This window comes from Asparagus officinalis, chromosome 4 (assembly GCF_001876935.1).
Source record: "Asparagus officinalis chromosome 4, Aspof.V1, whole genome shotgun sequence".
Taxonomy (NCBI): domain Eukaryota; kingdom Viridiplantae; phylum Streptophyta; class Magnoliopsida; order Asparagales; family Asparagaceae; genus Asparagus; species Asparagus officinalis.
In genome coordinates, this window is record NC_033797.1 from 121,247,953 (window position 1) to 121,259,661 (window position 11,709).

The 11,709-nt window shown below is 34.7% G+C and overlaps 2 protein-coding genes across 8 annotated transcripts in view; one reads left to right on the forward strand and one right to left on the reverse strand.

Annotated features, from left to right (window-relative positions):
- The window catches only part of LOC109838054 (GDP-mannose transporter GONST1), a 21,360-nt gene extending 11,287 nt beyond the window's left edge, over window positions 1–10,073 (forward strand). For both annotated transcript variants that reach the window (XM_020406501.1, XM_020406502.1), the window contains 6 exons: window positions 3,093–3,222; window positions 3,319–3,417; window positions 5,287–5,441; window positions 8,408–8,524; window positions 9,456–9,553; window positions 9,630–10,073. In XM_020406501.1, the coding sequence (XP_020262090.1) occupies window positions 3,093–3,222; window positions 3,319–3,417; window positions 5,287–5,441; window positions 8,408–8,524; window positions 9,456–9,553; window positions 9,630–9,688 (658 nt within the window). In that variant the 3' untranslated portion in view covers window positions 9,689–10,073. The remainder of the gene's footprint in view (window positions 1–3,092; window positions 3,223–3,318; window positions 3,418–5,286; window positions 5,442–8,407; window positions 8,525–9,455; window positions 9,554–9,629) is intronic.
- Window positions 10,920–11,709, reverse strand: part of LOC109838055 (scarecrow-like protein 1) — a 6,457-nt gene continuing 5,667 nt past the window's right edge. For 5 of the 6 annotated variants that reach the window (XM_020406504.1, XM_020406505.1, XM_020406506.1 and 2 more), the window contains one exon: window positions 10,920–11,452. In XM_020406504.1, the coding sequence (XP_020262093.1) occupies window positions 11,250–11,452 (203 nt within the window). In that variant the 3' untranslated portion in view covers window positions 10,920–11,249. The remainder of the gene's footprint in view (window positions 11,453–11,709) is intronic. The other variant, XM_020406508.1, reaches the window with a different exon arrangement.

Here is an 11,709-nt window from a genome sequence, read left to right on the forward strand (position 1 = left end):
CCCCCATCTGTTCCTTTGTAATTTTCCAACTGAAATGTTTTGAAATCGTTTTTTCTAGTTGTCTCATGGGATATTCTTATATGTTTCATGGATTTTGTACATTGTTGTGCTCAATATTAGTTTAAGATCTGGCTTTTTTATGCATTATGCTTTTTAGTGTGACAGTTAACGAGTTTGTGCATATGTTTATTTTCTAGATAGAAATTGCTACATTTCATATCATCTACATCTTTCTCTAAGTGTTTAGTTTATAACCCCATAATTTGGCTGAAGCTGACTCTGGGCGCTCAACGCATTGTTTCCAATACCCCCGAACCAGAAGCCTTCATGCCACATGACGTTAGTCGGATGCGTAGAATCAGCTTCTGAGAATTGAATATGAAAGAGAGCAAGAGCTCCTTCGTCCTAGGTTGCCCAATTGCAAAAGGGGCTGTTTGTTTTTCAGACAGGATTTTGGTCATTTCGACTTTCGTGGATCAACCAAAAAACAAGTGTAATGCATATTTGACTTTGCTAGCTTACTATAGTTTCAAAAAGTGGACGCATACCTCTGAATTTTTGAAGCAATATAAAATATTTCTTTTCTGATAGCTTACTTGACGATCAAAGGGAAAGGAAAAACTTATGATTTTCTGGAAACTTTAGAAGGCAGAGTGTATAGCTTAAAAAACACAAATGTAACCTTTTAATATGGTGTAAAGGAATGAATTAGAACACAAATGTAAACTTGCAATATTTTGTGAATACCTGTCATATTCAAAAGGTTCAGCCCAGTTATTCGTCGACTTTATCCATTGAGATAAAACAATTTAGATTGATTGTCCAAGTTTTGGGTGAATAATATGGTTTCTTTTACTATCTTAGAGTCAATTTATTTGAAACAATAATAAATATATTTGTTAAGTTTCAGAAAACCATGTACAAACTTTAGGGGTTTGAGCACCTTCCTCTCTTGTTTACATTAAAAAAAAAACCATGTAACTGATTTATTGGTTTGAGCAACTTCATATCTTGTTTACATAAAAAATGAACCTCTTAAAATTTGGAGGGCTCAGAGAGATGACAGCATCAATTGGCAATATCTTTTTGAATGTTCAGGGGTTTTTTCACCCCAAGTTGGGGGGGTTCAATGTTTATGCCGTCATTTTAGTGAACTTATTTGTTCTGAAGCACATTAAGTAGGCTCAATGAGGAGGTGAAGAGACAAGATGGTCATTGTTTCTTTTTTATGTTAAAGGAGTAAATGAAGCTTGTATTGCACAAGTTCTTTGTTATATTGATGCTATTTCTTGATTCGCTCTCTCGTCAACTAGATTTTGTCTCCTTTGAAGAGAGGAGTAGAAAAATTGATCAATTTATGAGAAATTAGATAGCTTTAGTTGATGATGAGTTAAGGGGAAGTAATAATGTGAGATGATGCAAAGCTCATGGGTGCACCGATTAGTATGAGCGAAAGCATTGCACCTACCTTTGCAGGTACTACAAATAGAATGATGGGTTGCAAACTTGAATAAAGGTCTTCCTTGGTACTAAAGCTATATCAAGGGGAAAAATAATATAATTATTGCCAAGAATAGGGGGAGCATCTTGGTGAAAGCCATGATGTTCATGGGGCTTTGGTAATCGTTATTGCTTGAAGAGTCAAAACAACTTGAATGTCAGTTCTCTTTTCCTTGGGCCACAAGGTGATGGCTAAGAATGCAAGAGATACAATATGGGAGATTTTTTTCAAAGTTGGGTTGACCTGAAGACTACCTCATGGCGTGTGAAATCTGCTTGGTTATCATTGCAAGTCTTTTGGAACCTCCAAACAAACGAGACTTATATTTTATAACAGTGTTTTAAATGTCAGATGTCAAGGATACGTCGGACAGTTTTTTCATATAGGATGGCGAATATTGGGGATACATTGGAGATATATAATTAATATTGGGGTGTTATATTATATAATGCGTGTATATATCATAGATGTTCATACCTGATGTACCAAAGAATGTAGTTGTGGAGAAAGGTGGTGTTTTCTGCAGAACTTTTGGAAAAGAATTTGGTCTCAATTGAGCCCTAATTCTTCTTTCCGGTTATTTATAGTAGTATATATTTTTTTGGGTTTAGACCTCAATTGAACCATAACTCGAAACCTATCTTAAGTCCAAATCAACATCACAACATTTCGGCTGTTTGTGAAGGTCAAATGTCATGTGATATATTGGGAAAATGATTACACATCAATGCCAAAAGCGGTAAAAAGACGACATATCATTTTGCGGCGAACTGTATAAAAGGATATATCGGCCAATATATTTTAAACAGTGTTTGATTGAGAGGTGATACAAAAATACCTGAGAATCTGACTCCAATTTGACAAACTGGTCTCTAAATTCTGTATCCAGCTTTCATTTTCTCTGTAGGGTAACTTTTGGTCTGATGATTCAGTATTTTAACACTATAGACTTGGCATTATCCACAGGTTTACTTTATTAGCATTTTTGTGCTGTGATATTAGTTCAGTATTAGTTCTTTCTGGTCGTGTAAGCAAACATTTGAAAGTGGTCTTACATTGCTAGAACTATTGTACAGTGTGTGGGGAAAGCCAGTTTTATTTACCCACTTCCCTTGAGTTTTCTGCTGAATATTTCACTTTTGCAAGTTAATACATTGCAAGTGTTATCAATATTTCCGATCATTTCTTGTGTCAAATTTAGAATCTGTCCTGGACTATACTAGACATTTCATGTGAGGTGCTGTTTCCATTTTCTATTTCTGGCTTCAGAATATGATTATTACCTGCTTCTTTCAGAGTTTTAATTTTCTATTCTCTCATTTTGTGAATCCCTTGAAATTTTTAGTTTGTCTTCCGTGCTGATACTTTGTCATCTATGGCCATTATTTCTTAAAGCGAATGCCACCATGATATGCAGCAATTGAACAGCTTTCTTTTTCTTTAATTTTCTTTACATCAGCATAATCAGATATTTTTAATTTTGTTAAACGGTTTCCTCAATAGTCATAGACATCTGATCGTGTGATTTTTCTTCTCTGTCTTTCCGCAATTATAGCTTACCTTTCCTCACATGTTGTTTTCTTACTTACAGCTTGAAGTATATTAATGTTGCCATGGTAACAGTTCTTAAAAATGTCACCAATGTTATAACTGCTATTGGCGAAATATACCTCTTCAAGAAGCAACATGACAACAGAGTTTGGGCTGCATTATTCCTAATGGTACAACTATGTGCTAAAGAAAACATTTTGAAGTTCTCATATGGTTACGCTACATTATCAGAGTTCTATGAGTTGGTTATACTTTCTTTTATACAGATAATCTCAGCAGTTTCAGGAGGAATGACTGATCTCCAATTTCATGCAGTGGGTTATGCATGGCAGATAGTGAACTGCTTTCTGACAGCCGCATATTCGGTAACTCTTCTACAACACTATTGATGTTAGACTTGAATTCTGATGTTTGGATATACATATTGGTTTTTGTGCCTTTCAGGGGATGAGGAAAAGTACTTTTTTGCATGTTTCCAATTATTGGTTTGATTTTATAACCTAGTGTCTATATCCGTTACTTCACTAAGTATAAGATAGGTAAATAAAGGGCATCATCCAAAAAGATAGATTTGGCTTAAAAATGCTCGTGGGAATCTGGAGCTGAAAACCTTCAAAAGTCAATTTTCCGGTGGATCCAGAAGATGGAGAAGAGAAGTTGCAGACTTCGACGTAGAGAATATGTTCACAGGCTAACAGCGGGCATCATTTTCCGATTTGACAAAAGTAATTGCAAGTAATTTGCAGTCTGAAATCTGAAGTTTACTAAGTAATTGCTGCTATGGGAAAATAACCGGAGACTAATATGTTGGAGATCCATGCAGGCTTGACGACAATAAAATGTACCTTGAATCATGATAAATTGCCTATTGGCTATCTTGCTAATGGTCTAGTTTTAAAAAGTACCAAGAGCGCAAAGCGATTGAATTGAAAGAAAATAATGTATGGAAGCTTAACAATGACAAAAAAACGCAGTATGTATATAAACTATGCTATGTAGGTCACTTCCCAAGCAAAAATTCAGCGTGTCCCACACATGCAGATACCACAAGCATGTCCTTTCTTGGAAGATGTATACAAATATGTAGACGATAGTTCACCTTGAAATTATGCATTCAATGAAGTATGTTGTGATCCTTTTTGGAAAAAAAGGCTACCTTTTCTCTGGATCATTTTAGTAGAATTAGATTCTTTTCATTTATGGAGCAACCTAATTCGTATGTCATGAATTGAACATTCATATATTTCAAATATATATGTCTTCATTTCTGAATTTCAGATAATTATAGCATCCGGAAACCCATGTTGGTTAGGAGTGACACACCACATGTTGACAAACCATATTTCATAAATTGCTTTATCACGCACAGCTGTGATGATGAGTTGATATCAGGAGAAGGATGTCACTACTTCCTTAACTAATTTGAGAATGAGGATCACTAGACAACTAGAGAAGACAATCATGGTTTAAACAAGAGAAAAAGACTTCAGCTGCCCCCTTACGAATTTGGAGGGAGCCCCTTATCATCATATTTGAATTCCACGAGCATTTCAAAGTATTAACTATAAAAACCGGGTGACTGTAGGGGCTGCACTTATTCTCGGTTTTCCTAATGGTAAAATGCAGTTAATTGAAAACCCTTTTGGGAATGCAAGGAACTGCAATTTTCAAGATCAGGAAGGGACATCTTTGATTTGAAACTATGTGAAGGTTGACAATGGTAGGCTACTGTACTTCACAAAATTAAGGGAAAATAATGATCCATTGTCATTTAGGGACGTAAGGTTGGGAAATTTTAATGGACTTTCTATATAATATTATTGAATTTGTGGGAAGTTGCTGATTATGCTAGTACTTAAGCACTTGGACTGGATTGTGTTCAGGATATGGTTTTTTGATAAGTAAAGATTCAGTTATCTGATAAGGACTTGCATTATATCTTTCCTGTTGGATTGAAAACTTTTACTTTCATGGGTAACGAGAGCATCTTTTTCACTAAGATTTCTGAATGAAGAGTAAGGTTCATGTTGCTGACCCAAAAAATTTGGGAGAAAGGTTTTGTTGATTGTTTCTGATAAATGCTCTTTCTTATTTGAATTACTTCTGTAAGTTTCACTTTGCACCTTATGATATTTGTTTGAAGAATTTATGAGTTGATATATGCTATTATGATAAATGCTATTACCATCTGTCAGACCCCATGCTTGTAGCTGACAAATGCTTTGCTATTGCAGTTAACATTACGACGAGTTATGGATACTGCTAAGCATGTGACAAAATCCGGAAACTTGAATGAATTTTCCATGGTTTTATTGAATAACGTTCTTTCACTACCACTGGGATTGCTCCTTATATTTGCATTCAATGAAGTGGACTACCTCATTAAAACGTAAACTAATCTCACCTTTACACTTTTACTCCTTAGGAAATTTATTGCGTTTGTTATCCTATTCACAAATTGAAGTCTGTTTTTACTTAATATGCACACACACACAAGTAGTTATCCATATCATAGGTACCTTTCTGTTTAGGTAAGATCCTTAGGAAATCTTGTACAACATTTACCAGGATATAGACTTATCCAGCAACTATTAGGTGATGAAGTATTTGAAATATTAAACGGCTATTACATTTTTCTGAAACTATTATCTCATAGACAAGGCTACAGTGTTACAAACAGTCCTCAGCACATGAGAAGATTGTAAAATGAAATGAACTGCTGCATCCTAAGACAGAAAGTGAAATAGTACAGACCCATACTCAAGGACGATTATAACTCCAAAAACTACATGTCTATTTATTATTTCAATGTACTCAAAAGTAAGTTAGACTAAACGACCATTGGAGTGCCTTTATTTCGGTAAAACATACATGAATCTTTTTCTTCCATTCAATTTTCTTCGTCTTATTTTAATAACAGTTACCTATTTTCTTTGTTAATCCATGTTCTCTTAGGTGTACCTATAATGCTCTCTCCTAACAACCATAACTTTATCACCAATATTTGGACTATGTTGGTCTAAATACACCTTCCTAAACCATATCAATTTTATTTTTATCCCCCCAGTTTGGCACACTGTATTGATATGATCGTATCTACTGCTTATTCCCAAAATGTCTCAGATGATTGGTCAATGTCGGAAGCATTGCTGCATTAATTAACATGAACTATTTGAACTTTGAACCGTTCAGGATCCAAAGTACTGCAAATTACCAAGCATGTGTTTTCATAGATCCATGTGTTTGCGTATGTATATAGTGCATATGAATGTGATGTGTGTGTGTGTGTGTGTGTGTGTTTGCATGTATGCATTTGTAATCCAATTGCAATTATAAGACAAAAATGCAAAAGAGTCTTTTCAATGTTTCAAAAAATTCATAAAATTGCTTAATTTTTCACTCGTTATGTGATTAAAAAATGAGATCTTTTGAAATTTTGTTTCTAAGTAATTAATGTTAACATCCAACAGTGCGGATTTTTCAATTCTAATTTTCATATTCTAACCAATAGTACCTGCATCTTGGATACTATTAATAGTAGCCTCTGCTTCACTCTTTTATAAGAGTTCAGCTAGGATACTGTTAACAGTATCCAAGATGCGGATACTATTGATTCAATTCTGGAATTTGGATGTCCAATTTGAAAATGGATACCATTAGATGAGATCTACTATTCATCAACTGTGAAATAAAATTTCAAAGAATTTCAACATGTTTTACCCATGTATCATATGTTGTGAGAATCAACGTTTCATAATTTTCATAAAGTTGCATAATTTTTCACCCCTTGATATGTGATTAAAAATATCTTTCGAATTTTAGTTACAATTACTTCATATGTATTACATAATATCCGACGGTACTGATTTGCAATTAGCAAATCCAGATTCCATATATAGATTATCTTTCTAACTCTATTCACAAAGTCAGAATCAGTAGATTTTCTAGCTTTAATTAAATTCTCTCTTTAAAGCTTATCATATAACTTGATTCGATGTCTATGATACTCTTAAAACAAATATAAAAGTGTCCTGGCTCACTTAATTTCTTCATAATGTTCCTGTTGTTTATTTTATATATTTCGGATAATCTTATCTAACCGTTTCATTGAAATATTTCTAAAAGTTTAAATCTATAGATCTTATGAAATCTAACAAAAATTTCATGTTGAAGCATTACCTGATTCTTGAGATTTTCTTATCTTCATTCTCCTTTAGACATAACTAAATCTTCACTACTGTGACAAGAAAAAACATATTTGGACCATATCTCTCAACTGTTTGGATACATAAACTATGAAACAGAAAACAGAGATCAATATCAAATTAGAAGTCCAGTCTAATTAAAAAGTGAACTCGTAGGAGAATTAGATACCGATTTAATTAGGGTTCTGATAAACAAAGCACATACTTAATGCCAAAATGTGTTACTGTTTGTTGTATAAAGCATATTGTTGGATATGTTTAAAATTTTAAGTTATTTACAGAGAGGGAACTGGAAAGGACAAAAACTATTCTTAGTCAGATAAGAAAAATGCCTTAAGAACCCAAAATATGGGACCAATGGATGGGACATGTGAGGTGTCCCCTCCCTATTACATAATGATCTGGTCATGCCAGCTCATTATGCAATAGGGAGGGGACATGGTCATGCCAGCTCATTATGCAATAGGGAGGGGACACGTCACATGTCCCCTCCCTTGGTCCCATATTTTGGGTCCCTGTAGCCGCGCTTGTCAGATAATATAGAATGCTATAGCATACTTGCCAGCTAGGATAGCTTAATGCTACAAACCTACATGTTTTAAAGCAAAATGGCACATCATATAATTTAAGTGGAACATTTATTACACACTGGTTTATCGTGAACATTTATTACACACTGGTTTATCGTGAACATTTATTACACACTGGTTTATCTTTTTCTGAGCTTATATTGAATATTTCTTCATCTTTTTTTGGAGATTCGATGGAAGATGTTTTTCAGCTTGCCAGCTTGCTAGTGCCCTAAAACTTGAATTTTCAATTTTTTAGTTTAGCTGTAGTTTGACCAAAGAAGTTTATAACTAAATTTAAACTGACCAATCAATGCTGCTTGATGGTCTGTGTACAAACTAGAAGTTCATAACCAAATATTTAACTGACCAATCCTTAGTTTAGCTGTAGTTTGGGCTGCCTTACCTGTCCCTGACACTTCCCGTACTCGTGTTCGATTCTGACACTTCTTGGACACTCCTCGAATATATGCATACATTTATTCAGATTATATAATACAATGTTTCGTCATACACTTCTTTGACGTATATCTTATATTTTTGCCTTATTGGCCTCATGTATTTATGAAGTAATTTGGCAGGCCACTCATGAAGATGCCAGTTTTTTGGTTGGTGGTGACTTCAAGTGGGTTCCTAGGCCTAGCAATTAGCTTTACTTCAATGTGGTTTCTCCACCAGACAGGCGCAACAACTTATAGGTATGTTGCACTATCATTAACATTTTGGCAATATCTAGTCCCAAGATCAATAATGGGCATTTACCTCACAAATCTTTTCATGTGCCAACTTCTGTATTTATCTCTTTATTATCAGCTTAGTATATCATACTATTACTAGTATTTTGACAATCTCTAGTCTCAAGATCAATAATGCACGTCTACTTTACTAATTCTTTCCCATACCTTCTTCCATATTTATCTGTTTTTGTCAACTCTTGGAGGCGTTTGAGCATGAAACTGGTACAATTTGATTGTTATGATAGGAAAATGACCTCATATCTCAGAGATGGATAGTAAGATTCTACCTATAGTAAAACAAATAGGATACAATATGTAGTTTCTCAATGTGAGATTAAATAAACACCTCAACTTTTGAAATATACTAAGTACTATAATATTCCCCTCAAGCAGTATTTTAAATATTAGATGTTAGGGATATGTCAAAAGTTTCATATCAAATGGCAGATATCGGAGATATTTAAATATTATAAATGGTAATACTTGGTGCACCAAGAAATGGAGCTGTGGAGAAAGATGATATCTTCCCATCACATTATTTATAGTGCTTTCTTTTCTTTTCCTTATTTTACTTCTATATTTTTTCATCTGGTTTGTGGAGAAAGATGATGTTCCCCATCAATGTTTCATGTAATTCTCAGCAACATCAATAAGATATGATTGCTTAAGTTTCTTCAAGTACTAGATTGTTATCGAAGAGTTGGATAGACCAGAGTTTAGAGATGATGGGTGATAGTTTACTTATTCCCCCCATGCTTTGTCTTATGATCATATATTATGTATAGGCGATTACTAATATCCAAAAACCATCCTAGATTAACATTTCCCTTATAGAAATTTCTTCGGTAATTCTAATAAATATCTTCCGAATTGATGTAATTGCTATTTGCAGTCTGACCGGATCCCTAAACAAGATTCCTCTCTCCGTCGCGGGAATCATTCTTTTCAAGGTTCCTACAAGCATGGAGAATTTAACAAGCATTCTCTTTGGTAGGTTATCTCCGTCATTAGAGGCATAATTTCCCCTTAACAGTTTCAATTTCTTATCAAGACGTGCATTCTGCAGGTCTATTGGCAGGTGTGTTCTTTGCTAAAGCAAAAATGAGGGAGAGATCTCAATCCTGATGTTGAGTACGTTTTTTCCCCCCAGCGGAAAGGCAAAGTACTGATGAAATTTAGATATAGCTACATTGTGATCCTACATGAAGTTTCGTGCATATATTGAGCAAATGAGCATATTGAGACTAGTGGGGGATATCAATTGGAGACAAGAGTTCAGAAATGCTCCTTGATATTCTTCTGACAAGTTTCATGTATATGTTAGGCGGTAAAAGTATTTTAGATGTTCTTTATTTTCCCCCATTTTCACTTTCTCGTGTGGCCATACTTCAATTGATCCATTTGATCTGTAAAGTCTCATTCTATTTGAGCCATTACTACCTTATAACAGCCAGAAATGATGAATACTGCAGTGTAGTTTTTATTTATATCAAGATTTTAGTGGAGAAACCTGTCTCGGTGCTGAGTATTTGAACAAGTTAACCAATGGTTCTTTAACGAAAGTCGCAAGAGATCGATATTGATATCAATATATTTTGAAGTGTTTCATTATTTTTATTTGTTTTATTTTTGAAGTATCGAACATGTTTAATCGTTTCTTTGCTTTTGAAGCAACAGAAGGGGTTTTGCACTTTCTATGTTCTACTGGAAAAAGGTTGTTTAAATCATAATAATCGGTTGCTTCTTGATAAAAATATAACGGTCCGTTTATGCTTATGATCTGATGAACCGTAGGATCGTAACGCTTGCATGCAGTTTAATTGAGTTCTCTGTTGAGTTGAAAACCTTGAAACTAGTTAGATTCAGGTGATTTCCAGGCAACTTAATTCTCTGGTTTGCTTCGTATGTGTACAAATCTTACCCTGAGACAAATCATTGTGTAAATAGACAGGGCTTTTAGATGATTCAGATTCAGGAGCGGCTATATTCAGTTGATAGAATCATTTGAACTGTGACTCTCAATGCAATCCGTCTGCACTGCAGCACTGTGGTTTCCCCCGTTTTAACCCCACAAAACAATGAACTTTTTTTTCATGCACCTATTTTTGTTATTATGTCCAGAGTTTGTTATGCCCGTATCATGCACCTATTTTTGGATGAAAAGTCTTTGAGCTTACAAAGTCTCGACTTGTTGGTAAAGAGAGATTTTGACTGATGTAGAAGGTTCCACGTTAAATATCTGGGCAACAGTCCTTGCTCAAGAAAACTTGTGATTTGGATCACCATTATATTGCGTCTCCTTGACATAAAGCAGGTGTAGACTTTAGCAGGGCAATTTCACTAAACAACAAAAATCTATAGAATCTAGCAACTTTTTGATCACACGCCTCCGATTCATAAACATACATCAAACGATGTTGATTACAAGCTCACATGACGCACATTCAGATAAAAATAGTCTTACAAGCTTCATCATATTAATACAAGCAACACAAAAGATCACACCTTTAAAAGAACTTCATGTATTTACAGAGATTTATCGGTCAGGACGGAGAACACACGCCATATTTAGTCCCAAAAACTCTACAGGCTGCATTTATTCCCGAAAACAGTACTGTAATATTATCGAGTTCTATGTCATGATCTTGCACTCATATACAACAGAGTAAACAAGATATTATTGTTGTTATTTCCATGTTGAAGCCACTACAAGAATCTTATCCTCCCATCCGAAATAGAGAGCTCCTGCTTCCTCCTTGACCTTGTATCTGTCGCCGTACGATTTCAACAGAGATTTAATTGCAGCATTCACATAAGTGCTTAAAGGGCACGGCTTAAATCCAGCCATAGTCATCCTTGCTCTCCATTTTCCAGCAGCTTCATATCTTTTTTTTTTTCAAAGGGGCTTGAATTAGTACTTTAACTAATGCATATTTTGATAGAGAGAGAAGAACTAGAATAAATATCAAGGTTTTTTTTTCCAAAGAGACAACCTTTAAAATAGAATCAGTGACAGTACAAACCACCTAAGTTCTATTAACACACAAATAACATTAGGGCTTTTGGCTTGGTAGGGGGTGACGTGAGGTGGGGTGAGGGACAAAATTATTTGAGTGTTTCTTGGTGGGGTGGGGTGGGGGTTTAAA